This window comes from Gopherus evgoodei, chromosome 4, assembly GCF_007399415.2.
Source record: "Gopherus evgoodei ecotype Sinaloan lineage chromosome 4, rGopEvg1_v1.p, whole genome shotgun sequence".
NCBI classification, from domain to species: Eukaryota; Metazoa; Chordata; order Testudines; family Testudinidae; genus Gopherus; species Gopherus evgoodei.
In genome coordinates, this window is record NC_044325.1 from 151,448,672 (window position 1) to 151,475,990 (window position 27,319).

At 57.4% G+C, this 27,319-nt stretch overlaps 1 protein-coding gene across 3 annotated transcripts; it reads left to right on the forward strand.

The window, feature by feature from the left end:
* The first annotated feature begins 2,834 nt into the window (after nt 1-2,834).
* Nucleotides 2,835-26,691, forward strand: FNBP4 (formin binding protein 4). Of its 3 annotated transcripts, none has more exons than XM_030561960.1 (17): nt 2,835-2,924; nt 7,208-7,299; nt 9,131-9,267; nt 9,548-9,737; nt 10,116-10,263; nt 10,349-10,469; nt 12,650-12,982; nt 14,058-14,268; nt 17,937-18,055; nt 18,665-18,769; nt 19,435-19,568; nt 20,540-20,718; nt 21,378-21,691; nt 22,736-22,880; nt 22,982-23,241; nt 24,010-24,167; nt 25,620-26,691. In XM_030561960.1, the coding sequence occupies exons 2-17, from the start codon at nt 7,260-7,262 to the stop codon at nt 25,708-25,710; spliced, it is 2,685 nt and encodes an 894-aa protein (XP_030417820.1). In that variant the 5' UTR covers nt 2,835-2,924; nt 7,208-7,259; the 3' UTR covers nt 25,711-26,691. The 3 variants fall into 3 exon arrangements, with proteins under 3 accessions (XP_030417820.1, XP_030417821.1, XP_030417822.1); XM_030561961.1 differs by having other exon boundaries at nt 17,940-18,055; XM_030561962.1 differs by lacking the exons at nt 2,835-2,924; nt 7,208-7,299; nt 9,131-9,267; nt 9,548-9,737 and adding an exon at nt 9,744-9,950.
* Nucleotides 26,692-27,319: the final 628 nt, after the last annotated feature.

A 27,319-nucleotide genomic window follows, 5' to 3' on the forward strand; every position in this document is an offset into this window, starting at 1 on the left:
GGCCTGTTCTGGTCATCAACTCTGACTGCCAAGTAACCTCACCCACTCAGGGCTGCATCCAGCTTGATCACTCACGGTTGAACTACTCTATATAACTTAGGTTAAGGGGGGTGGGGCTAGATTTTCCCATCACTCAGAGTCCGTTAATCAGGGTCACTTGCTGCTCAGCAATGTGCACCATTCATCCAACTTCAGCTCAGGCAGGCATTAGGGCTGAATAAAGATAGTAGGTAACCACTTCATTTCACCACTCCAGGGTCTGACTCTGCTTCATCTCCTGAAGACAGAAGTGCTGAGGTCTTGTGTACTTCATGACCCCGTGGCAGGACATCAACCACTGCCAGCCACCCCTCTGTTCCCCAGTGAGAACCCCACTCATAGACTCATAGGTCAGAAGGGACCAATCTGATCATCTAGTCTGACCTCCTGCACAAGGCAGGCCACAGAACCCCACCCACCCCACTCCATCCCAGCAGTGCTAATTGGTGCTACCCTGGTGCATTCCCTTCCTTCCCATCTCCCCTTGCAGCTCGGCTCAGCTGAAGACCCCTCACTGACTTAAACAGTCAAGACTCTGCTTTCAAGACAAACCATCTCCCTGGTGCTCATGTTCTCTAGGCAGCTTGGCTCAAACACTTCTTCAATCAAGGAAGTGGGGAGTTTGTGTGACAGAGTGAAATTTTTTTTGTAATATTTTTGATATTGTGCCTCAGTTTCCCTATGCGATACATGGTTAGATGGTGGGAAAGGGTTGTACGCTTGTTGCAGAAGCCCAGAATACAGGTGTGCCTGACAGTTGCCTGTCTGTCCCCCTGCCCAAGGAGAGTCCAGACAATGGCCACTCCAATTGCCTGGACATTTGGCACCTATCAGCAAATGACCATGGACAGCCTCACCTCCTTAGGAAGCTAGCCAGGTATGACCCTGGAGGACAAATTCAGAGGGACCAAGTGAGGTTAAGTGTGGGCTGCTCAAGGCAGAGGATGCTTCTGAACTGGGCCTAACGGGGTCAGAAGTCTTGACTGGCCCAGATGGACTTTGCTGTAACTTTCTGTTGTTAAATAAGGATTTCTATGCTGTGTTCCAGACATTTAATAACTCTTCTGCTTTTACAGCACTGGCTGAGAGTCACTCAGGTTTAAGGAAGGTGGGGGGATCTATTTGCTCCCTTTGGGTTTGCAAGTCTTCCTCAGGTGCCCATCTCAGGTGGGCTCACTGATGGGACCTCAGGATGTGAAGCAGGGGTGGCTGCAGGCTTAGAGGTCCAGTCCCAGGAGGCAGTGAAGCCAAGGGCTTATCCCATTGAGAGAGTGTGACCATAGAGGGGCTGATGCACTGAAGGGCTCCTCCCAGGGACTGTTCAGAGCTGTACCAGAGCACAGGACTGGGGATCTGTGACTGCTGGTACCTAGCTTCATCACTCATGTCCCTGGGCTTTTCTCTAGGCAGCCCAGCTCACCTGCCTAGGCCTCCGGTTTCCCCTACTCCCTGGCTGCAAGGCAGGTTCCAGCTCCGGCTTCCAGGCCGGCCGCTGCCTGGGTCCTTGCACCAGGGCTGGGCAGAGTAGACTGGAATCCTGTTAACCTGCCACACGGAGAGGCAAGGAGACCCACCAACCTGCCAGGGTCCAACCGGCAGCAAACTGGGCAATGGCCTGGCTGTATTGCAGGGTCCCCAAAGCCCCCGTTCTCAGCCTGCACCAGCAGCTGCCTGCAGCCCCCCAGCGCGGGGTGCGGACTCCGGGCCGCTCAGACAGCGAGAGTGAGGCCATGTCTACATCTAAAATTTTGCAGCGCTGGTTGTTACAGCTGTATTAGTACAGCTGTATAGGGCCAGCGCTGCAGAGTGGCCCACTTACAGCAACCAGCACTGCAAGTGGTGTTAGATGTGGCCACACTGCAGCGCTGTTGGGCGGCTTCAAGGGGGTTCCGGGAACGCGAGAGCAAACCGGGGAAGGAGACCAGCTTCGCCGCGGTTTGCTCTCGCGTTCCCGGAGCCACCCTGCAAACCGCAGGAAGGAGCCTGCTTGCTCGGGGGTTCGGGGAACGAGAGAGCAAACCGGGAAAGGAGCCAGCTTCGCCGCGGTTTGCTCTCGCGTTCCCCGACCACCCTGCAAACCGCAGGGAAGGAGACCTGCTTGCTCGGGGTTCCGGGAACGAGAGAGCAAACCGGGAAAGGAGATCAGCTTGATTACCAGAGGCTTCCTCCTTCCACGGAGGTCAAAAAGCGCTGGTAAGTGTTTACATTGGATTACCAGCGCTGGATCCTCTACACCCGAGACAAAACGGGAGTACGGCCAGCGCTGCAAACAGGGAGTTGCAGCGCTGGTGATGCCCTGCAGATGTGTACACCTTCAAAGTTGCAGCGCTGTAACTCCCTCACCAGCGCTGCAACTTTCTGATGTAGACAAGCCCTGAGAAATCGGGACGGGGGTGGGGGGTAATAGGAGCCTATATAGAGAAAGACCCAAAAATCAGGACTGTCCCTGTAAAACCGGGACAGGAGCTGGGCAGCGCCGTGCAGATCCCGCTGGGGCGGGGCTGGTCCCAGCCAGGGCAGGTCCCCTGCAGCCTCAGGCTCTAGGTCAGAGCAGGGACAGATCCTAACCCCCGCCAATGGCCACCCGGCTCTGGCCAAGCCCCGCCCCGCCGTGTCGTCACACACCGGCCCCGCCCCTCCGTGTCGTCACACCCCGGCCCCGCCCTGCCATGTCGTCACACACCCCAGCCCGCCCCGCCGTGTCGTCACACGCCCGCGCGCCACCGCGCCCCGCCCCGCCCCGGCCCAGGCCGCCCCGCGCGCCATGGGGAAGAAGGGTCGCGCGGCGCCGGGCCGCCGGCCCATCCTGCAGCTCTCCCCGCCCGGGCCCCGCGCCGCCCGCGACGGGCCGGCCCCGCCCGACCTCAGCTCGGGCTCGGAAGCCGGTAGGGACCGGGCGGGCCACGGGGGCGGCGCCGGCTGCGGGAGCCTGGGGCCTGCGGCCTGGCCGGCGGGCGCGGGCTGGGGGGTGTCGGGGGGAGGGGGTGACCTGGAGGGGCCGGGGGGTGAGGACCAGGGTGTATAGGGAGGCAGGGTGGGGGGTGTCTGGGGAAGGGAGGCAGGCTGCGATGGGTTCTCCGAGGGGATAGGGCTGGTGTGGGGGTGTTGGGGGGAGAGGCCTAGGGCAGGATGGGGTATCCCGAGGGGCCGGGGGTGTATAGGGAGGCAGGGTGGGGGGGTGTCTGGGGAAGGGAGGCAGGACTGCGATGGGTTCTCCGAGGGGGGTAGGGCGCGGGGTGGGGGTGTTGGGGGAGAGGCCTAGGGCAGGAGGGTATCCCAGAGGGGCCAGGGGGTGTATAGGAGGCAGGGTTGGGGGGGTGTCTGGGGAAGGGAGGCAGGCCTGCGATGGGTTCTCCGAGGGGGTAGGGCCGGGTGGGGGTGTTGGGGGAGAGGCCTAGGGCAGGAGGGTATCCCAGAGGGGCCGGGGTGTATAGGGAGGCAGGTTGGGGGGGGTCTGGGGAAGGGAGGCAGGACTGCGATGGGTTCTCCGAGGGGGATAGGGCCGGGGTGGGGGTGTTGGGGGGAGAGGCCTAGGGCAGGAGGGTATCCCAGAGGGCAGGGGGTGTATAGGGTCAGGGTGGGGGGGTGTCTGGGGAAGGGAGGCAGGCCTGCGATGGGTTGTGCGAGGGGGATAGGGCTGGTGTGGGGGTGTTGGGGGGAGAGGCCTAGGGCAGGATGGGTATCCCAGAGGGGCAGGGGTGTATAGGGAGGCAGGGTTGGGGGGTTGTCTGGGGAAGGGAGGCAAGGACTGCGATGGGTTCTCCGAAGGGGGGGTAGGGCAAGGGTGGGGGTCCCAGCGGTGTGGGGGGTGATGCCCTGGGTGTTTTGTCCATTCTAGCCTGCAGCCCGCCCCCCCCCCCTCCCCGGCAGGGCCTGTCCACCCCTGATGCCAGCGCTGTGCAGTGTGGGCCCGGCCCCGACCCCACCTGATGCTGTATCTGTCCTGACCACTCAGGGTGCTGGGCCCTGGAGGGACAGGAGCTGCCCTGCCAGCAGGGCTCAGGGTATGGGGATTGGTGGGGATCACCCCAAGTCCCCTCAGGCTGTCAGTTTGAATTCCAGCATCTAAGAGGCCAATCTCGTCCAGCCAGCACCAGGGGTTACATGAAGTGGTTGTGGTTTAGTGCTTCGTGGCACCGGGGGGGCAATGGGTGTTTGGTTAAGTCAGTGCTGTAATGGTTAAAAAAAAAAAAAAAAACCGGTTTGGGGAAACTAACTGAAACTGAAGTCCGTAGTTCCCAAAAGAGCTAATAGTGTTTGCTGTCTATTACACTGCTGGTAGGAATGGCCCCAGAAGGTGATTGTTAATCGCCTCTGCCCCATGGTTGGGCAAGTTTCTATATTGCATTCTGTCTCTCGCTGGCAGGGCAGTGGACACAGAGCTGCTGGCTGGATTTCTACGTGTGTATTCTAGCCCTTGCTGGCTGCGATGCAGGGTCTCTGAGCAGTTCGCTAAGTGTGTGTTGTGGCCCTCGCTGGCAGGGTGCGGGGTTGCTTGGCGGGTTTCTGTGTGTGTTGTAACTGTCACTGGCAGGGTGGTAGGTATGGGGTCGTTAGGTAGGTGTCTGCGTGTGTGTCATAGCCCTGGCTGGCAGGGTGATGGACACAGGGCTGCTGATCTAAGCCTGAATAGTGGGGTGCGGCCGTACATTAATGCAGAGTTTCTCATACTGGAGGTCGGGACCCCTCAGAGGGTTGTGAGGTTATTACATGGGGGGTTGCGAGCTGTCGGCCTCCACCCCAAAGCCTACTTTGCCTCCAGCATTTATAATGGTGTCAAATATATAAAAAGTGTTTAAAATTTATATGAGGGGAGGTCGCACTCTGAGGCTTGCTATGTGTAAGGGGTCACCAGTACAAAAGTTTGAGAACCACTGGTCTGATGGGTCAGGTTATCTCTGGTAGCCTGTTGATGCATCATATTTATTTAGGGGTTTCATTACTGGATTGCAGGCCTGCAGGGCTTTTCCTTACATCCTCACAGCTCTCTGATGCTTTTGTTTATTGTCTGGCCTGTGTCTGTCTGATCAGGATGGGCTGTTTCTGCCTTTCAAAAGTAGGAGTGGAAGCTGTTGTGGTGGTTGGTTGTGTTCATCTCTCTCCAGTTGCTCAGCCCGTGTCCTTTGCTCCTGCTGTGAGTGGCTGGATTCTTCACCTGTTGCAGACATGGCATCTCGGAGTTGCGTAGTGGCAGTCATAGTTTGGGAGCAAAGGGTCTGTAGATGGTGGAGGTAGGTGCGGGAAAGGATAGCAACGATGTTATACTCTGGGGTTTATTCCCTTTTTGTGCTTGGTGTGTTACTGGCATCCGACCTTGGATGCAGCCCTGCACAGATTTAATTACAGCATGTTCTGCTTTGGAGCAGAAGGCTCAGTCTTGGGTAACAGATTGACTCAGTTGCTCTCAGTGGATGTACCAGGTCTTGGAGAATTGGACACATGTGAACAGCTGGGCCAGACCCTGCCTGTCACTGGCAAAGCAGTATTTAGCCCCACCCAGTGTTCCCAGGAGACCATTCTGCCATTCTCATGGTGGAGGTTAATGTCTTCTCTTGCACTTCACAGCCTCCCTCCCCGCAGACCCCATGGTTTCCCTGACCGAGCCCACTGACAGTCTTCTGCCCTGCTTGCCTTAATAATGTGATAATTTCACCATTGGCAGCCCCAGCTCCTAGTCCCCTCAGAGCCCAGTTGGTGCCTCGCTGGAATGCCTGTCGGTATCTGGCAGAAGGGAAGCAAAGATCCTTGTCCAGCTGTGCAGTGGGCCACCCTGCCAGTTTCCTGAATCTCAGGTTCTAAAACGGGTGGGCAAACTTTTTGGCCTGGGGCCACATCGGGGTGGTGGAAATTGTATGGCAGGCCATGAATGCTCACAAAATTGGGGGTGAGGGCTCTGCTGGGGGTGTGGGCTCTGGGGCGGGACCAGAAATGAGAAGTTCAGGCTGTGGAAGGGGGCTCTGGGCTAGGACCGAGGGGTTTGGAGGGCAGGGCTGGGGCAGCACACAGAGCTGCCTGGCCACGCCTCCTTGTACTCCGTAGGAGCCTGAGGGGGGGTCATGCTGGCTACTTCCTGGGAGCCGCATGGAGCGGGGTAAGTCCCCCAAGCCTGTTCCCTAGCGGGAGCTGAGGACCAGATTAAATGGTCTGATGGGCTGAATGTGGCTGACGGGCTATAGTTTGCCCACCCCTGTTCTAAAAGAAGCTTTAAGAGGAAATTAAAGATCTTAAAATACAGTTGTTAAAACGAATTCTGTGCCAATGGCCTCCACGCATTCAGCGCAGTGACGCAAGGGGCCGAGCGCAGAGCTTGAGGCCTGGGCTTCCTGCCTGGTTTGGGCAGGAGCCAGGAATCAGTGGCACAGCATTCTGGGAGTTTCCATGGCGGAGGTGGTGCTCAGGGCTCCTGCCAGCAGTAGTCTGGTCTCAGCTAAACTGGGGGCTTCCTGTATAGCAGGTGACTGAGCAGAATGGTCTCTGGGGAATTTCCTTGGAGAGATTAGCAGTTGGGCAGTGGTAGTGCTGGAGCTGCTCAGGGGCACAGGGTGGGGAGGCTGCTGTGCTGTCTGCCCCCAGAACAGCCTGCAGCTTCTTGGCTCCACCTGCGGCACGGGCTGTCCCTTTTCCTGCTTTGGGTCATACCCACAGCTGGCGGTGTCGTGCACCTGCTCTGCCTCCACTTCCCTCCTTAAGACCTACTGCCTACAAGCAATCGGCCGGCCCACGAGTCTTGGAGAAAGCTGATTTTTATTGTGAAAGAGAAAACTTGGCAGTGAGTCTGAGCTGCTCCATTGTGCACACGGCCCGTTGCTGCCATGCGTAGCTGCTGCTTTTTTTATTACCCTCCTCCTCCCTCCCCTCTGCTTGGTTCGGTCACTTGAGTCATGTGAGGTTCGGTTGTAATCGTTTGGGGGCTGGGGCTCTGCTGTCTGGGTGGTACCCCAGGACTGTGAGCAGAGTCTGCAGATGCCTCCCCAGGACAAGTTGCAGTGACCATCCCAGGGGAGCGTATGGAGCTGCTGTTTGTGGTGCGGGAGGTGTATTACCCCCGTGCGGTGCTTACTGAGAAACCGGAGTAGGGAGTTCCCCTCCTCAGCTTCCTTTGGTGGCAGAGGCTCTTCCCTGGATGCGGGTTACTGAAGTGACTGTCACTTTTCCTTCCTTCGCCCAGATGAACTCGAGGTGGCTGGGGAGGTTCCCAGAACAGCTCCAACCCGCCCCAAATGACTACGTCTGCTGGACCGGCAGCTGTCAAGCCAACAGGTAGGTGGGGCATTTCTCCTCCCTTCGTTCTCCCTAGGTTTTGGCTCAGCCTGCAGTTACTAAGGGCAAGCAGCCAAGTCTGCGTCTGTCTGGCGCCAGACGCGCTAAGCGCGACGTGTGTCGTGGAAGGCAGCTGGCAAAGGCAGACATGGTGTTTGGGCCCTGGTCCGTTTGTGTGTGAAGGAGGCGTTACCGGATCATTCAGAGCAAACGCCTCTTGCTTGTGCTTTGCCGTGGAAGGCTCAGGGATGTCAGGTCTTGTTTTCCTGTTTGCACTGAAGGATTTCACAGATGACTCAGCAGATTGTGATCTTTCTCAGCTCTAACTGATGATGTGGAGGTGTTGAGTCTTTAGCCAGATATTTGTTCCAACTCTTTGGCTTTGTTATGGTCACTCAGAGTCTCATGCAGCTTGAATAAAAATCCCTTCCCACCTCAATCAGGGTATGTCTGTGCTTAAAATGGCACTGCAGTGTAGACATTAACTACAGCGATTGGGGTGAGGGTGGGGGGAGAGATTGGTTTCCCATCACCATAGTTAATCCACCTCCTCGAGAGGCGGTAGCTAGGTCAGTGGAAAAACTCTTCCATCATCCTAACTCTGCATACACCAGGAATTAGGTCAGTATAGCTACGTCTCAGAGGTGTGAATTTTTCTCACCCCGAGACATAACCTTTACTGATATACAATCCTTGTGCAGACCAGGCCTCAGTTAGGTTCAAGTGTCAAACCCACTAGTCCTCCGTAGACTCTTCTGTCTAGCTGTTTTTTCCAGGGACCTGGACTTGTAACATGAAGAGCGAGTGGAAGAAACTCTTCAGGCCCCTCATTAGTGACCATTATGAAACAAAACAAGGGGCAGATACAATTGTTTTCCCCCCCCTCTGTGCTCACCTGTAGGGCCCATCAGGGAGCCGGCTTTTGGAATTTGTGTGCATCATTGAGCTAAACACCCCAGGTTGGAATCTGGAGCCATGTGCTCTGATGGCACCTGGAGGGAATGGCTCCATCTCAGTGGAAAGGTTGCTGGCAGAGAGCTTTTTTCATTTACAGCAGTCCCATGCTTATGCCTGATTTAGCTCACTGAGCTCCAGCAACCTGTGGAGCATTAAATCTGTTTTGCTACTTTTCAGATTTATTCAGTAGTTAAATAGTTGAAACACCTACAACTCTGGGATAGGCAACTGGCTTTCCTGATTTGTAATGCTGCTCACAACAATCACCTTGATAAGCTTTAAATCGTACAGTGCTGGCACATTCTGGACTGCCCCGAATAAGTACTTAGGAGGGTGTTCCCGGTGACCTTTCAGTCTCCAAAGCAGAGGTCTGGCAGGGATGTGTGGGACCCGCATGGCACATTCAAGATAGCAGGTTTCTAGCCTCCATGGTTGCAAAGTTGCATCTTGTTTTAAATGAGATTGTAAGCCCTTTGGGGCAGGGACCACGTCTTCTGTACCACAGTATGAGTAATGATCATGGTCTCAGAGGAGCAGGCTGTGTCGATGGCTCAGTGATGCTTCCTGCATACCTTGGGATTGTTGCCTCTGCTTGTGCGCATGGTGCGAGAGGCGAGAACTGGCAAGAGAGCTGTAGCTTGGAAGCAGAGTGTGTGTGGTGTTCAGTTGCCCAAAACCAGTGAGCAATTTCTGCTCTCTTCTGCGCCTCCAGAACAGCTGCATGTGCGTTGTGTGGCATTCTGAGTTTGCTCAGTGAATCCTGGCAGGTGGCTGTTTCACAGATTGCATTTGAAATATTTTCTCTGTCCTCTGCTCTAAACCCAGGCAGCCGAGGGTGGAGGGAAACTCTCACTGGTAACTCTCCTCTGCCTAGGTGGCTTATGTTTGCTCGGTGCATACGCGGACAGTGATGATGAGGAGGGAGAGGCACCTGAGAAATCAGTGCTGTCCACAGATGCAAATGGCAACAGTTCAACAGACATTGACAGCACGCTGGCAAACTTCCTGGCGGTGAGTAGAAAACCTGCCTTGGGTCTCAGGCAGGGCTCCGGGGTCACCACCTTCTGACAACCTGAGCTGTGCTTGTGGAGAAAAGTGGGCAAACGTGCTTTTGCTGGGGTGGAAGGCAGGATGGTGGAGGATGAAGCTGGTGGGCAGGGGCGGGGTTCCAGGGCTGCTGAGTTTGAAAGACTCACCTGGGGTAGCGACTGCTCTCTGTGTGTAGGGGAATACGCTGATTACTCCAAATCTGGGGCTTCAATTAATCTGTAAATGTTTTGTGCTTTCAAAGGAGATTGATGCCATTACAGCTCCGCCCCAGCCTGCTGGATCCACTGGTGCCTCTGCCGCGCCCCCGCCGACTCCGCCGCGCCCAGAGCCCAAGGAGTCTGCCTCGAGCCATCCCTCTGCTACGGCGAATGGGACGGGCTCTGCCCAGTCGGCGGAGTGGCAGTATGACACCCAGTGCTCGTTGGCAGGAGGTGAGCTCTGTTGCCGGGTTCGTCTGCCCCAGGGCGTGCAGGCAGCCATTCCAGCCGGGTCGCTAGGGGGGGGCCTCCATCCCTGGCAGCACGCCAGCCCCTGTGTCCCTTTCATTGCCTGGAAACAGCTGCGTTCTCTCTAGCTGTGATGTCAGAAGATGAATGTTGTGCTGTAGCCCCAAGAATGAAACACTTAGTGGCCGACACACACAGGTTTGTGTCTTCCAAGGGCTATTGGTGAGTGGCTGGCGCGTGGGGTGAGTGCAGGGACAGATGATGGGGTCTCTGTCTCCTGAGGCACGTGGAGAGGGCCATGGTGCCTGGTGGCAGGCTTAGGGGCATCCTGCTCACTCACAGCCTTTGGTTTTCTTCCCTCAGTGGGCGTGGAGATGGGAGACTGGCAGGAGGTCTGGGATGAGAACACTGGCTGCTACTATTACTGGAACACGCGGACCAATGAGGTGACCTGGGAGCTGCCACAGTACCTCGCCACCCAGGTCCAGGGGCTGCAGCGCTATCAGCCCAGGTGAGGCCCGGCCACCTTTGGAGCATGGGGGGGTGGCGCGGCCTGTTGGTATGTGCCCATCACAGCCTCTGCTTTCCCTCCCCAGCTCTGTGGCAGGTGTCGATGGGAGTTTCCTGGTGGCTGCAGACGTCTATCCTCAGGAGAAAGGGGTCGGTGTTGCCAGCATTAGCCGTGGGACCGTCCTCCACAAGCGAGAGGTGAAGAAGGTCAGTGAGAGTCACCCCTTTCCTCATTCCTGCAGAACATCTCAATGAGACGCTCTCATGCTGCAGGCTGGTCTCGCCCTGGGCTGCCAGGGAACAGAGGGGCCAGGAAGGAGCTAGAGAGCCCAGAGGAGCCTCAGCTAACCAGAGTTTGGACAGCTGGGCGTCTCTGAGGCCAGGCTCCCCACCCCCGCCTCCCTGGGTGGAAAGTCCTGCTCTAATGGTGGGATGCGTGCTCCAAGTGCCATTCTGCCTAGGAAAGGCCCCGATGGGTCCTGTGTTCACTTGGTGCTCCTCTTACCCCTGCAGAAGGGCAGCTCAGCATGCCAGCTGGGCGTTCTCTGCTCTTGTATGGGCACCTGCTGAAGGGGCCTGGGGGTGTGGGAATGAAAACTGGATTGGGTGGAGGGGCTGTTCAGGCTCCGAAGCAAGGGCTGTTTTGCTGGGTGGATCCTGCAGTATTGAGCACGTTGCCAGCACTGGGAACTTCTGCTTCACCTGGGCGCTGATTCCCTCTGTGGGGCTGGCACAGTGCAGCAGTGGGCAGTATGTGACACCTGGCTAGCAGCACAGAGAGACTCCCACTTCCTCTGCCGGAGCTGCGTCGAGTCAGCGAGGCTATCGGGAGCCATGTGGGCGGCCTTCGCTCTGCACACACCCTGAGAGCTGCCCCGGTGACTAGGACAATGCCAGGCCTAGGAGTCACTTGGAGAGGAGGAGATCAGAGTGTGCTGTGCCGGATCGGACGGACAAAGCCTAGGAGCCTCTGCTTTGAAGGTGCAAGGACCCCTGCACGAGGCAGTGATGGGCCAATCTGCCCACAGAGACAGCGTCCTCCAATAACTGGAGGCTGGTTGTTGCCCTCCCGAGAACCCCCTGCTCCTGTTTCCAACCCTCCCAGACTCTTGGCCTGACAGGCAGTTTGTGGCACTGGGTGTCCCAGGCTGATCGTGTAGAGAAGCATGTATTCTCTTTCTGAGTGCGCTGCCTGGGGGAGTCTCTGACTGTGCCCCTGGTTTTGTGGCTGGGAAGTGTTCTGTCTGCACTGCCCCCCTGTATGACATCCCCGGTGGAAGGTGGAGTTTGGAGGAGGACAGGCTACTGGCCATCTTCTAGTGCCCCTCTGGATCAGTGCTTTCCCCAGGAGGCCTGTGTTCAGTTCTGGGTCCCTCGCCTCATGAAGGAGACGGGTCAGAGGCAGGCGATGAGAGTGATCAGAGACTAGAAAAACATCTGTGGGAAGGGTCTGCAAAGGCTGCAGCTGTCCAGCTTAGAGAGGACGTTGCAGGGAGTGAGGAAGAGGAGGAGGGCCAGATGCTCCCAGTAGCCCCTTCTCCCAGGCTGCACTCAGGAGTCCCTTGCTAAGAGGAAGTCTCCGTACACCAGGCCCCATTCATGTTTGGGACTTGCAGGCCTGCAACGCACCCCGAACGCCAGCAGCGCCCAGGGTCTCAGAAGGGATGGGCCATAACTTGGGTGTTTGCTGTGTGGGATGCAGCGGGTTGTGATGCAGTAGGAATTATCTGCATGGGGGATGGGCAAGCAGGGGATGACTTTAGGTGAGGGACAGTACCTGAGCCAGGAAGGGGGGTGGGGGAAGTCGACACCTTTACCCGGGAAGCTGGACTAAGGAAGAGAGCCTGCTGGAGAGGTTTTTGGTTTGTTTTGGACTGGCTGGGAAGAGGCAGGGAACCCCAAGTCTGGGGTCTATGATCCTTGCTCCCCAGAGGGACCTGGTTGTACCTACAAGCCCTGCTTGGGACTGTGTTCCTGTCATCTAATAAACTTTCTGTTTTACTGACTGGCTGAGAGTCACGGTGAACCGCAGGAAATGGGGAGTGCAGGGCCCTGACTCCCCCACACTCCGTGACAACGATTAAGTACCGAACCTCTCACTGACAGGGCTAGGGAGATACTTTCCCTAGAGGCTCATTACTCCAGAATTGTCCACTGCAGGGTTCTTGCACCTTCCTCCTAAGCCCCTGGCACTGGCTGGTATCAGAGGCTGGAGACTGGCTGTTCCTGGATTGCTGAAATCACTGGCTGGGAAAAGGCCCTCACTGCAGGGATCTCTACAGGGGAGTCTTGTTCCTCCTCCTGCTGCTGTCTGAGAGTCCCTCGGGCTGTCAGGCAGCAGCAGTTCTGGAGCTGGGGAGAGCCCATGACTCTTGTCTGTCCTGCAGGAGGTGAATGAAGGCGTCCAGGCCCTCTCGAGCAGCGAAGAGGAGAAGAAGGGGGTGGCGGCGTCCCTGCTGGCTCCGCTGGTCCCTGAGGTGGTAAAGGAGGAAGAGGAGCGCTGGAGGAGGAAGGTGATCTGTAAGGAGGAGGTGGAGCCGGTGCTAGCGGAGGAGATGGCTGCGGGGGAAGCGTCGGTGGCTGCTGATGAGCAGGACCCTTGCAGGGATGCTCTGGAAGACCCTTCCCAGGAGGGTCTGTGCAGCGTGGTGCAGTCAGGGGAGAGCAGCGAGGAGGAGCAGGACACGCTGGAGTTGGAGATGGTGTTGGAGAGGAAGAAGGTAAGTGGCAGCTGGGGGAAAAGGGGGCAGGTGCTGCCGGGCTGCTGTTGGAGGGAACCCCTGTGCCATTAATAGTCCAGAGAGAAAACCTAGTCGCAATCACAACCCAGCCCCTGTGTGGTCTGTGCCAGGGACTGAGTGGGAATTCAGGGGCTGCCCCCCATCACCTATGGGGCAGAGTGTCCAGGGAGACACCACACAGGACGCTCTTCTCTCCGGCAGAATGACCCCATGGCCATGTCTACACTGCAGGCACTACGGTGCTGCTGCAGCTGTGCCGCTGTAGCTTGGACGCATTGTACAGCAATGGAAGGGGTTTTTCCATTACTGGAGGAACTCTTCCCCCTCCCCCCCCGCGGTGGTAGCGAGGTTGTCGGAAGTGTTGTTCTGCTGACCTTGTCGTGTCTACACCCAGGGGTAGGTTGGCATACCCACAGCGCTTAGGGGGCAGGTGATTTTCACACCTCCAGCCACCGTAGCTAGGTTGATCTCAATTTGAAGTGTAGTGCTGTGCTCCCCTGCGGCAGGAAGCAGGACTGGAGTCTCAGGGAGCAGCATTGGCCTGAGCATTTCATGTAGAAATCCGGGGGGAGGTGACTCGTGAGCCCCTGTCTAACTGACACTGTTTTCAATTCCCCAGTCGGAGAGAATTGCCAATGGATGGAAAGCTCTGAAAAGAGTCTCTCTGGGAAAAGGGATTGGTCCCCAACCCCGGGGGCCAATCTCAGGGTTCCCATTATTACCACCCCCCTTCACCAGGGGCACACTTGTGCCAGGCTGATGTGACATTCGCCAGTGGGGCTCATGACAACCTAGGCTAGTGGTTCCTAGACTTTTCACCAGGGCAACCCACCAACTGCACCTTTTCTGTTTTTTTGGTGACCCACTGGGCCTGGCTTCCTGCTCTGGGCATGGTGACCTGGCGCAGGGGGTCGCAGCCCCACTCAGGTTTGGCCTGGCCTTCCTCTGTCGTGAGGTCACCTCCTTATGTGTCAGCAGGGTGCAGCTCATCCTCTAAAGCTTTGCCCTCCTTCCGTCCCTTTCTGTGAGTGCTCACCCTCTGGTCTTGTGGCAGGCGGAGCTGCGAGCCTTGGAGGAGGGAGATGGCAGTGTCTCGGGTTCCAGCCCGCTCTCAGACGGGAGCCAGTCAGCATCTCTTGACACAGCGCCCAAGCCGGCCTCCATGCAAGGGAAGTGGAAGCTTTTTGTTGGGGTTGCCAGCCCAGAGTCCACCAGCCGCAGCTCTAGCAAGACTGGCCGAGAGACTCCAGAAATCAAGGAAGCAGGTAATTTGAGAGAGGCCTCCTGGGCCAAGGCCCTTGCTTCCCAGCCAGTGACTGCAGGGAGACCTGCACCCTCATGCACCGAATCGCAGTGTTCAGCGCAGGCTCCTCCTTCATATCGCAGGGGTTGCCAGCTCGAGGGTTTGTCTGGAGGGGGCAGGGCACGGGCTGAACTCTCTCCTCTCCCTGCAGCCCAGCAGTGATAATGCTTGGGTTATTAGCAATGAATGTCATCTTGGTGGGCTCTGCGTATGCCCTGTACAGGGAGGAGCACTCTTGGCACTTCGAGCCCAGAAAATCTGGAGATAACTGTTTCATATCCACAGATGCGGATATTTGTGGACCACTTTTGCAGCCCATGGATCAGGTGCGGATACAAATTTTGTATTCGCGCTGGGCTTTGCTCTCGGGGAGCGCACGGGGTGATGGGAGCAGTTCAGAACTGGCTCTTGGGACGGAGGTTGCCTTCGCTGTATTGGTTGATAGAGCTGGGTGGTTGTGAAGGGTCTGAACTGAGCTCTGATCAGCACTAGCCATACAGGGTTCGCACTGCACCGCAGAGCCTGGCAGCTGTGGACGGCCTTGCCACCGAGCGTCTGTTCCTGACGGTGCTTGGGGGTATGTCCCATCTGCCTCCAGCAGTCCTGTGGGGTGCTTCAAGGCTCTGTCCTGTGTGATGGGTCCAAGGCCTCTGGAAAAAGTCTGGGGGCTATGGGGTCATCAGCATATATATCAAACCTGCTGTCTGTCCCACCTCTGAACGGGGTGGGCTGCTTTCCTGCTGTCTGGCTGGGATTCTAACTTCTTCCTGGGCAATTTGGCCTTGAGTTCCCCAGAGCCCCTTTTCTGTCACGGAGACCGCTGGCTTCACAGCTCCCAGCATGCTGGGCAGCTGCACCCCACAGATCGGCCCCCATGGCCCCTGCCATGGACAGCTATGGCCAGTGGATCTCGCCCCTCCTCTTTTTATCTCCTCCCCCCCCCCCCCCCCCAGCAACGGGCAGCGTCTCCCCACAGATTGTTGTCATCCTTCCCCCCACCCCCCAGCACCTGTCATGGGCAGCTGCACCCCATAAATCAGGCCTCTGGTTTGTGCCACACTGACTGGGCCACCAATTCCCTGCCATGCCCCTAAGGACTTTTGGCTTCAGGTCCAGAGCACCCTTACGGATTCTCTCAATGTAGCTGACAAGGTCTTTGTGGCAGGGACAGGCTGTTACTGTGAATGTACAGTGTCTAGCCCAGGGGTCCCGTGATCTCAGCTGGTTCCTAGGCCTTACCATAATGACTAAGGGAAGTACGAGCCCTGTCCAGGGTTGTCCTGCTATCCTGTGGCAGAACAGCACGTGCATTCTGTGCGTTCTCTCGCTGACTGGCTGGGCCTCCCTCCCCCATCGCCACCTCCATGGTCAGTCCGACTGCCTCCCAAGCCATGGAAGGGTGGAGAGCTGTTCTGGAGGGTCTAGGGACCACCTTCTACAATAGAGGATAAATGTCCTATTGGCTGGGTCTAGGGACACGAGACAGTGGAGGAAAGCAGAGCCATTGGCTGCTGTGGGGCCTTCACATGGAGTGGGGTGAGAGGGGATTGGAGTAGGAGGGTCTCAGGCTCATAGTGGAATGAGATGGGCTGACGGAGGAGAGTTTGTGGCTGACTGTGCACTGGAGCAGTCCTTGTCAGGCTGGGCTCATTGCCTTGGCTTGAGAGCACGTTCCATGAGGGCCCAGGGGACTCCCAGATCCCCACACCCGGACCCTCAGCTCTGACAGTGGTGATGGTCATAGCTGGAAAAACCCACCTCGTCGCCTAGAGACTAAGGCCCTGGACAGGAGCAGAGACGCTCCTTGGGCAGCAAGGAAGCTGCAAGCTCCGTGTCCATTCTTTGCAGGTAAACAGGTTTGCACCAAAGCACAGACCTGGCTGGTGTTCTCGATTTCTCCTCTGAATGGAAACAACCCTGCAGGGGCCTGAGCGTTGCTGAACAGCTCAGGCCAGGGAGGCTTCATAGTGCGAACTGAGATTGTGCAATAGCTGAGCTGCGGGTTTGTCCAGCCCCAGAAACAGCCCTTCTCCCTTCCTAAGGAGAGCGGCCCCTCCCCTAGCTGCCTGGCCCTGCTGGTGGGGAGGGTTGGGCCTGCGTGGTGCTGTAAAGCTATCCTCGAGTGAGAACAGGTTCTGGCTGTACCATCCTAAGAGGTGATTGGTGTCTGTATTACACAAACACCCAAAAGCTCCAGCCAGTATCCGGCCTTGTGACTGGTACTGCACAGAGTAAGAGACAGATTAGAGATGATTTGACTGGGATTTCGTTCTCCCTTTGGGGGTGTCCCCTGCTTTCTTGCAGGCCTTCGCTGCCTGGGCTGGAGGGTTCCTCGGGCAGGTCTCGCGCTCTGAAGGAAGGAGGTTGGGGTTGAATCTTTAATGGCAGTGCCCTTTCCCCATTAATTAGTCACCAGAGTTAAACGCCTGTTGACGAACTGGAAGGGCTGCCTGAGGTTTGCCTTCTGGCTTGGTGAACGTGGTACGTCCACCCAACAGAAAACATGCTCTGAAAGTCTCATCCCGGGTCAATGACTCGGGCTCTTACTATGGGGCTAAAAACTGTGTAGACATTCCTGCTCAGGCTGAACCTGGCCACAGGGTAGGGTCCTGGAGGCTGGCCTTCATCCTCTATGGGAATGTCTGCACAGCTGTTCTTAGCCCCATAGCGTGAGCCCAAGTCATCAGCCCAGAGTCTGAGGCTCGCTGCCACCACGGGTTTGCTTGTTGGGTCGACGCACCCTTAGGGATTTTGGGAGCTTTGTCTGCCTGGCTGCAGTGGGCCAGGAGCAGGGCTGTGGATGGGATGAGTATCAGGAGCTCAGCTCTGTATGACTTCTGCAAAGTTGTCCTGTATTCCCTATTAATCGGTGACTGCAGTGAAATAGGTGTGAACTAGCTTGCTAGCTGTCTTAGGCTGGGCCTACACTACAGGGTTAGGTCGATGTAACCTGCCTCATGTCAACCTAGCTGTGGAAGTGTCTTCACTTAAATTTGGCTCCCGCCGACGTCAGTGCGTCTCTACGCCGATTTAGTAACACCACCGCTCTGAGCGGTGCTGAGTCACGGTCAACGTGACTAGGTCAACACAGCATCAGTGTAGATACTGCATTGCTTATGTCGACTGTAACTGGCTTTCAGGAGCTGTCCCACAGTGCCCCACATCAACAACACAATCAGTACAAGCACTCCTGGTGAGGAGGCGCACCACCAACACAAGGAGCCAAGTGTGCGCTCACACGCGATTTAACGGTTATGTTCCGATGCAAGTTAGTTTGACATAGTTTGTAGTGTAGACATGGACTTAGTTTTCTGGCTTAGCCAGGACCTGGATTCTTAATGGGAAAAAAGCCCTACTTTGAAAATGATAAAGGAACAGACGAGGGTGCCATCTACTGCTCCTCTTCAAATGCAAGGATTAAATCTGTCTGCTCCCAGTCCCTTCTGAGGCCAGAGTCTGCCCGGGAAGCCCAGGCCAGACCTGAACTTTTAAAATAGGACCGTATAGGGCCGAGCTTTTTGAATTGACTCCTTCCCGCAGCTGCCCACTGATGGGGGGGCCATGCAGTGGGTGGCGATTGCGCTGCCCTGTGGGAACAGTTAGGAAGGTCTCGTGTTTTCTCTCCCTCAGCAGCGAGTGCAGAAGCAGCTGAGGAGACATCAGACAAAGAGCTGGAGCCAGAGGAGGTCCAGGACAAAGTGAAAGTGCAGGGAGCGCCCAGAGCAGAAGAAGAGGAGCAGGACCTAAAGGTGAGTGGGCAGCAGGGGAAGGAAGAATTTAGTGTTTGGGTCACAGCTGCGTCTCTGTCTGGGGGAGAGCAGGGTGACCTTGGATTCCCTCCCATCCTCTTGAGGGAGCCATGTCAGGGTTGGAGCATGACCTTGGAGCCCTCCATTGGGTGGCCCTCTGGCCTCGGCCCCAGGTGAAGGTGGGAATTTGGACAACAGTGGAGCTGAGTATGGGGTATGAGAGTGTTGCTCGTCTCTCTGCTCCTGACAAGCAGTGTAGCGGGTGTGGAGAAGGCAGTGGCTGGGTGGTGGTGGTGGGTTTCCCACCATTCCAGTGTAACTCCTCCAAGTCAGAGATGGAGGAGGCTTCTTAGCTCATCACAGGGCAGGCTTGTTCCTGTTGAGTAGAATGAAATGGCTCCACTTGTGGAATGCTGGGATTGGGGGAGGCAGGTTCTGAGCTAGGCACTCTGTACAGCCCACGGGCACCGTCTCACTACCTCCCCCGCCTGCACTTATCCACTCAGTGGGACAGGGGCATAGCTGCGTGAGCGCTGGCAGTCCGCCTCTGGGACCTGCGGGCCGTTTGTGAGCCGATCCTCACCCCTTGTGTGCCCTGTCTCTCGACAGTTTCAGATTGGAGAGCTGGCAAATACCCTGACTAGTAAACTGGAGTTCCTGGGCATCAGCAGACAATCCATGTCCAACTTCCATATGCTGCTGTTGCAGACCGAGGTAATGGAAGCCTGTGTGCATTCCCGGGAATCAAACATCCTTCTGTTTCCTGAGTGCTGGAAGCCCCAGGCAGCTAACCACTGTCCCTCTTCATTGTCTGAGTCCTTCCCCCAGCCCACCCAGACAGGACTGGTCCGTGTCCTTGCCCAACACCACCCATAGGTAGGGTCCTACCAAATTCCCGGCCATGAAAATGCATCACAGACCATGAAATCTTGTCTCCCCCTGTGAAATATGGTCTTATGTGTACTTCTACTCTGTACTATATGGATTTAATGGGGGAGACCAGCGTTTCTCAAACTGGGGGTCCCGAACCAAAAGAGGGTTTTTTGGGGGGGTCACAAGGTTATTGTCAGGATGTCCTGATATTGCCTGTGCTGCTTTCAGAGCTGGGTGTCCCAGAGAGCAGAGGCTGCTGGCCGGGCACCCAGCTCTGAAGGTGGTGCTGCTGCCAGCAGCAGTGCAGAAGTAGTGGTGGCAATACCATACCATGCGTCCCTTACTTCTGCGCTGCTGCCTTCAGAGCTGGGTCAACCCCTACAGTTACACCAAATGACGCTTCAGATTTCAATATATCGTGAAATTTACAATTTTTAAAATCCTGTGACTGAAATTGACCAAAATGGACCCTGAAGTGTGACAGCTTCTCTGCTTGCTGGCTCTAGACCCGGATCGCAGACTGGCGCGAAGGAGCTCTCAATGGAAACTACCTCAAACGCAAACTGCAAGATGCAGCCGAACAGCTAAAACAGTATGAAATAAACGCCACCCCTAAAGGCTGGTCCTGCCACTGGGACAGGTACGCACTCTTCTCCCCTTTTCACCTTTGACCTTTGACCTCTCAGACATGATTTGTGACCATCACCACCTGACGACGTTGGCGACATCTATCCGGAGACTGAGAGCAGCTGCAGTTAGCGGTGCTGGGCAGGCAGAGAACCTCTGGCACTCACAGAGTTTGGGCCAGCCACCAAATTGGAGACCAAAAAATCCCTGTTAAAAAGTGTTTGGAACGGCTTTGGGTCGGTGATTGGACAGAGCTGGTTTTTACTCTCCCGAGTGTAGCTGCGCTGAGGAGGGCGGGCTCGGGGGGTCGCGCATGCGAGAGCTCTGTGCACTTTACAGGACCTCTGGATCTCTACTCCGGCTAACAGCGCTGACCCTCAGGAGAGCCCCCCTGGCTGCGGATGGGAACCAAGCACAAGATTCCTGTCTCCTACTGGCAGGTCAGACCCAAACATTTCTTTTTCTATTTGGCTTTTCTGGATTGTTCATTGTTTGAAATGTTTGCTCTTTTGTTTTTCAGCTCCCAGAGCCTCTCCCTCTCTCTAGCGTTCACTGTATGTTTGACACCAAGAGTATCATGCATGGGACCTCGACAGCCCATGGCGGGAGCAGCCGCCTTGCTTAAATTGGGCTGCTCCCTGTTTTGTACTCCAGAGGCAGTTCCTAACAGTCCTGTTCCTAGAGAGAGCTCGCTCTCCCCCGTCCTCCCTCCCGGTGAACATTAGCCTGCTTTCCCAGCCCTTCTCTCTTGGAGGGGAGGGCTCGGGGCTGGATTCACAGAGCCAGCAATGCAAACAGCTTTGAGTGAGCTAGCTCTGACCTCCTGCCTCCCTCCTCAAAGTTGTTTGTTGCCTTTATGAATGGCAGCCCCGGTAGAAAAGGGGCTTCCCGGTGAGAGCCCAGCGCTGTCGCGGGAAAGGCCCATGTCTGCGTGTCGCTGCAGGGGAGAGAACGTAAAGCCGTCTGTTCTTTCTTGTGATCTAGGGACCATAGGCGCTATTTCTATGTTAACGAGCAGACAGGAGAGTCTCAATGGGAGTTTCCGGATGGCGAGGAGGAAGAGGACGGGCAGGCCCCGGACAATAAAGCTGAAGCTGTTCCCAAACCAGCTCCGAAGGAGAAAGCTGAGTCCGGTAGTGACTCCACGGTGGAGAACTCCACAGGTACTGGGGGGCCCGGGCTGTGAGATGGGGGAGGAGGAAGCACTGGGGACTGTCTAGAGGGAGGGTGAGCGTGGCTAGCAGATGGTGGAGAGCTGCTGGTACCGAGGATGGTGCAGTGGTTAGAGCACTGCCACTAGCAAAACCCGGCTTCAGTTCCCTGGATTTGCTGTCTGACCATTGGCCAGTCCCTTGCTGTCTGTAACGAGGTGCGAGGGCCAATCTGCAAGGTGATGAGGAGCCCCGATGGTGATTGATAGGGCCAGAACAAGCTTCTGTGAGCCAGAGAAAGAGAAGAGGGTCCCTCTGCCGCCAGTGAGCGGTGGCTTGACATGCCACCAGGTTTCGGTTAGCCGAGGAGAGTGGCTGAGCTGTGGATGGAGTTAACCCAGAGGGGAGGCACTGTGCCCGGGGCAGCTGGAGTTGCACTGCCACTCTCTTTCCCAAGAGCCTCAGGGCACGCAGTCCCTCGCCCTACAGCTTGGGCAGTGAGCCCGTGGTGCGCCGTACACGGGCACTGCGCATCCCTGCCACCAAAGTTGCCAAGAAGCAGGCTACCCCTTGGGGGAGGGGATCAGCACAGCTGAGCAGAGGAATGGGTGGGTTGTGAAAGGCGCAGTTCCAGGGTGGGTTGTCCATCATGCACCAATGTGTCTCCTCAGGCCCTCTCAGCAAAGAGACCTTCTCCAGCCAAGTTCCTGCCACATCCCTTGTGCCGCTCACTCCATTTTGGACTCTTCTTCAGTCTTCTGTCCCCGTGCTCCAACCCCCTCTGCCTTTGGAGGTGCCTCCGCCTCCCCCACCTCCACCAGAGTCACCACCGCCACCCCCGCCGCCACCACCGCCTCCTGGGGAGGACGGAGAGATCCAGGAGGTGGAGATGGAGGATGAGGAAAGCGAAGAACCACCAGCCCCAGGAACAGAGGAAGATGCTCCTCTGAAACCGCTTCTCCGCCCAGCTGTCACCAGCAGCCAGGTGAGGGCAGGGAGTGACCCCTGCCCGGGGCGGGCATAGGATTGGGTGTGCTGTGTGACAGGTAGCTTGGCATCGCTCGGCTGGGCGTGTTTCCTAGTGGCTCTGCTTTGTATCCTCCTGCGGCAAGCCTCTGTCACCCCATGGGTAAGGGCTAGCTGCCTAGCAACTCTGCATTCCCCCCTCCCAGTCCTGGGAGAGAAGGTTGACATGAATGATATACCTGCTCCAAAAGCCATTGCCAAGGTCCCTCCCAAGACGCGGTAGAAAGGAGCTGGTCCTGGGATGCTGCTCAGCCCTGGATCTTGGGGGGAGCAAAGGTCAAGTTTTAGTGGGCAGAGAGGTCATTGGGCGTGCCATGGGTCTGTGCTGTGAACCGGCGAAGGGGAACCCAGTGGAGTTGCAATGGATAAGAGGCAAAGCGTTCCATAGTGAGTTGTCCGGCTCCTTCCTAAGGCTGTGCTGCTCTAGAACAGCCTAAACCTTGTATTTTCTGCGGGGAGATTTCACCCTTGTGAAATGGTTCCTCTTCCAGGAGTGCAACATGTTTCCCCCACACGAGGCAGAGAATCCATTGGTTTCCTGGGGCAGGGGCATGTTAAACCGCAGACCAAAGGCGTGCAATTTCCAAGGCCCCTCTGTGCTAGTAGCCCACTCGGCTGCTCTCGGGAGTGGCCGTGCAAGGGACAGGAGAGCTGGGTGGGGGCAGCAGTTGAAGCAGGACCTAGCTGTGCAGGAGCTGCTGGTGGCTAGGAATTTGGAGGGGGCAGTGGGTGCCAGCTGCATCAGGGTGATGGGGGGCAGTGCGGCCCCCAAGCCAGGTCAGTGCCGCAGCCAACAGAGTGTTGGGCCCCACCCATCGCTGGGTCACCCAGGCCTAGGCTCAGCACTGCCTGGGGCTGTCTCAAGTGGGCACATCCTCTTGCCAGAGAGAGCCCCTGTCCGAGGGACCCTGGGTTTGGCTGGCTCAGCAGAAGAGCCATGGAGATGTGGTCTCTGGTCAGGAGTCAGTCCAGCCCCCTGACTGCCCGCCCCCTCTGCCTGCAGAGTAACTCCGAAGGCAGCGCCTCCGCCGCCCTCACCGCTAAACCGCAGAAGAGGAAAGCCGGTGAGATGAGCACGGGGCTGATGCAGCGAGCAGCGACCATCGGCAGCTGTCCTGTTCTCTACAGCCAGCCTGTCATGGCAGCCAGTGAGTACCAGCCCCGGAGTGGCCTCCCCAAGGCTAGAGCAGTGTCTGTAGTGGGGGCTGCCAGGGATGTGCCAACCTTCATCTCTCTGCTGTGTCCACAGGCCCTCAGCCCATGGGGCTGAGTCTCCAACCGAGTTACCTGGGCGTGACCGCGCCAGCCATCATGAGCTATTCGGAGTGTGCCGTGCCCACTGGCCTCGCAGCCACCATGGCACAGCCAGCTCCTGCACGAGGAGCCCTGCCTGCCAAGGGGGCCACGGAGCAGCCGCCTCCCCCTCCACCACCGCAACCGCCACCTCCACCTCCCCCAACCACCAAAGCACCGCCTCCCGAGAAACCTCGCAAGGGGAGGAGGGACAAGGTAGGGGTGGGCTCACTGCTGCCCTGGGCAGGCCGGGCCTGTGGGGAAGCTGTGCCTGCCGGGTGGGTGCGGGCAGTGAGAGAAGAGTCAGGACCTTGTGGCCGTAGGAGACAAGTCGTTTCCCTCTGATTGTCTGTAAAGGGAGGCTGGCTGATGTGTGGAGAACCTTGGAGTCCCTGAGTGTAGGGCTGATGCTGCAGGCAGCTTGCCCCTGTTCCTGGGCAGTGGCTCCCCTAGTGTGGGGCAGGTCGGCGCGTGGGGCCAGCGCTGGGATAGCAGGGCCTGCTGCTGGTCAGCATTGAAGTGACTGAGGGAAGCTCATTCTCTCGCTGACGGTAGCTAGACACACCGCTTCCCCAGAGTTCTTGGGGCTCCTCCAGCATGAAGGGGGGACTGTGTCCCTGTCCCTGACTGGGCCTGTAGGTGCTGCTGTAATAAACCTAATAAATAATGTCCATCCCCTAGCACAGCAGGGCCCTGACCTGCGATTTGCAGGCACTACGGTAATATAGTAGTGTGTGGCAGGGCCTGTGCCTGCCCCTGACTCTCGCTGATCATTCCCCCTTCTCTCCCAGCTAGCCACTGGAGCAGAGTAACGTGCCCCCCTGCAAGCATTGGCCGTCATTCCCCACACACTCCGCCTCCGTCCTTGTGGCTGGGTCCATGTTGCCTTCCTCCCTCCTGCCCTGGCTCTGTGGGGGAGGGGCGATCCTCTGTGCCCACAGTGCCACCTGCGTGGTCCCAACCCTTCCCCTTCTTCCTGTGCAGGGCAAGAAGGGGAAAGCGAAGATGCCGTCGCTGGTGAAGAAGTGGCAGAGTATCCAGCGGGAGCTGGATGAGGAAGAGAACTCTAGCTCCAGCGAGGAGGACCGGGAGCTCACCTCTCAGAAGCGCATCGAGGAGTGGAAGCAGCAGCAGCTAGTGAGGTATGCCGGGCGGGAGGGGCTGGGGGTGACCTGGAGGGGCCAGGAGCCTGCTCCTCAGGAGCCCTCTGCACCTGCTTGTAATCCAGTCCCTGCTACACCCCCAGCCAGGGCACCAGCCAGCCCCCCCAGGTGGCAGTGTCAGCGGAGAGGTCTGAGGAGGGAGTGTTCGTCCCCTCAGAGCCAGCTTCCCCGGGACAGGGCAGCATGGCTGTGCTGTGCTGCCTCTGGGGTCCTCGCTGCCTTTCTCTGTGCCACAGTCCCCAGGAGAGCCTCTCGCTGGCCCGGCCTCTCAATTGCCATTATTGTGGGCGTGGTTCTTTTCCTGTGGCTATCCCAATAGCTGTGAACAGTTATTGCTCATGCCTTAGTGAGGCAGTTCCTGGTGCCCTTCACCTATCTCCAGGGCACCCTCAAGCACTCCCCCTCGGATCAGCCTGCCCACGCGAGCAGTGCTCTCGACCTGGGTGACTGCCCCGTTCATTGGAAATCTAGCTCCTCTAGCAGATCCCCCTTGGCCAGAGCAGGCCAGTGGAGAGTCCACTGCCCTTGGCCCCTCCTCTCAGGGACAGCACTGCCTTGCTGGGCCACTTACCCCATGTTGTGGCGAGCCGGAGTTCTCCGCCCATCACAGCGCAGCGGCTGACTCATGATGTCACCTACTTAACCGCAGCCCTCAGCTCCCTTCCAGCGTGTAGGGCCAGCTGTCCCATAGCCCCAAGCTGGGCAGGGTCCTTGGCCAGCACCTTTGGGCTCGCAGTGTAAAGCAGTGGGGCCTAGGAAGCACAGAGGCAGGGTGAGAGGGCATGAGGAGGGAGAAGACCCTGCTGGATTTGCAGCCTGCAGCCACCCTGAAGTGAGCTGGGTGGTACAGGCTAAGTCCCTCCCACTACTGCATTTACAAAACTCCCATGAGTTGAGTTTCATGGCCACTCCTGCTCCTCCTCTGGGGTCTTTCCAGTGGCTGCCTGAGCCTGAACGCCCCATTCTGAAGATGTGTATAAGAAACTTCTCCCCTCTGCCCATCCCGGTGAGGGGGGCAGGGGTATGTGTGCAGGGAGGAGGGAGGGGAAGCTGGATCCTCCCATCAGATCTGGGACTGGGGAAGTCTGACCTGTCATGCATTGAGTGAGAGGGATGGGGATTCCCAGCAGCAAGGGGACAGCACTTGACTGAATCCTTCCCAGCCCCCAGAACTGCTCCCTGGCACAGCACCTCCTAGCGGCCCCAGGAGATCTTAGGCATATGGCCAGCGTCCTGCCGACACACTCCTGATGCTCTCTGGAGGGTTGATTTGACCATTCTGCGTCAGAGGCAGCTCTGTGAACTTTGTATTGTGTGCACGTCCCCTCTGCGCGGAGCCCACCCCACCCCCTGCCAGGAGCAGATCAGGCCCCTGAGGGTGGGCTGCACAAGCTCTGCCCGGAGGCTCTGAGGTGCCCTTTGTCCCCACAGTGGCATGGCAGAGAGGAACGCCAATTTCGAGGCCCTGCCTGAAGACTGGCGAGCGCGGCTGAAGCGGAGGAAAACCACTTCAAGCACATGAGGCATCGGCACTGTGTTTTTTTCTTCCTTTTGTTTTTTGTTTTTTTACCACATGTACAGTTTAGGGCCTCTTACAGATACAACTGTTAATAAATTGTAACTGTTTGGGGCATCCCGTTTCAGTTGAATGGGCTGATGCAGCGATCCCCTAGACTGGGACCTCGCAGGGTGGGAGCCGGGATGTGAAAGGCTTGTTAGGTAATGGGCGGCCTTGACGGGCTATGCTCGCCGTTCGGCTCCTCCTGGCACAGCGGGGGTGTGCTGGGCATGAATCGTCCGTTTTGGGGTTGGGCTCTGGCAGTGACTGCACCAGGTGGACCTGCCCCCCACACCACGCTTGGCCTGGCTGGTGGAGCTGAGCCGAGCTCAGAACCCTGCCCTTCCCCTTGCGCTTTAAGGAGAAGGCGGCTTTTCCTTGGCTTTCAGACCTCGCTGTCTCGGACGCCTCCTGGCATTGCCATTCCCAGCATCTCTGGCCCGAAGGTGCAGCAGCTTTGTCCCGTGCCGAGTAGGAACCTGCGCATGCACTTCCTCCGTCAGAGCCAGCCAGTGGCCCAGACGAGCCCTTCACTCGATTCCAGGGCTGTCTGTGCAGGCCCTAGTGCAGAGACTAAACAAGTCCGCATTGCCTGGACCTTTGGTCTGCCCTTGGACATATTTGCGGACCAGCTGAGAGGTGGTGGGAGGCCATGTGTCAGGAGCCACTCGCAGAAAAGCATTGTTGTTTGCTGTCTAGTTCTACCCTGTTTTAGGCCCCACCTCCTTTCGCTCCCCATCAGTCCCCTGATTTCAGCGAAAGTAGCTTTTGTCCCTGTTAAGCGCCTCCCCCTCACCCCCCTTCTTTGGCTCAGAATCAGGTAAAAGTCACTTTCTTCCCACAGAAGGGAAGGTAGCTCGGGTTTCCAGCCGTTTGTATTTCTCTAGTTTTTGGCTTTGTAAATTTGTACATAAACATGAATAAAATCCCTTTTTATACTTCAAATCTGCGTGTCCTTGTACTTCGGCGTGGGGCGGAGAGTGCACTTGGGTGCAGGGCAGTGCCTGCAAATTGGGCTGGAGAGGGGACATGGTGGAGCTACATTCTGGGTGACTCAAGCTCCTCCAGCCACCGCCTCTGCCCACTCACCAGCAAAGGGGATCTGTCCGACTTGAATGGACAGGTGCTCTTGGTCCACAGGTGCACTGAAGCAATTGATACCGGCTCAGCCATGCCTGGGAATCTGTTATCGGGGAGGCTGGATGCCACCTCTGACACCCTGTTGCCTGTACAGTAGGGCCCATAACTAAGGCTGTGTCTGTCATGGATTCTGTCACGAGTGTTTGGGCAGCCCCTGAGCCAGCAGCAGTAGTTTAGGTGTGGGAGGGAGCTCAGGGCCAGGGCAGGGGTTTGGGGTGCAGGGTGGCGCTTACCTCGGGGGAGCTCCCTGGAAGCAGATAGTGTGTCCCTGCAGCTCCTAGGCAGAGGGGCCAGGGGGCTCGGAACACTTCCCCTGCTTGCAGGCACCACCGCTGGAGCTCCCATTGGCTGCGGTTTCCAGCCAATGGGTGCTGCGGAGCTGGAGTTCGTGGTGGGGGCAGTGTGCAGCACCCCCCTGGCCTTCCCTCGCCGT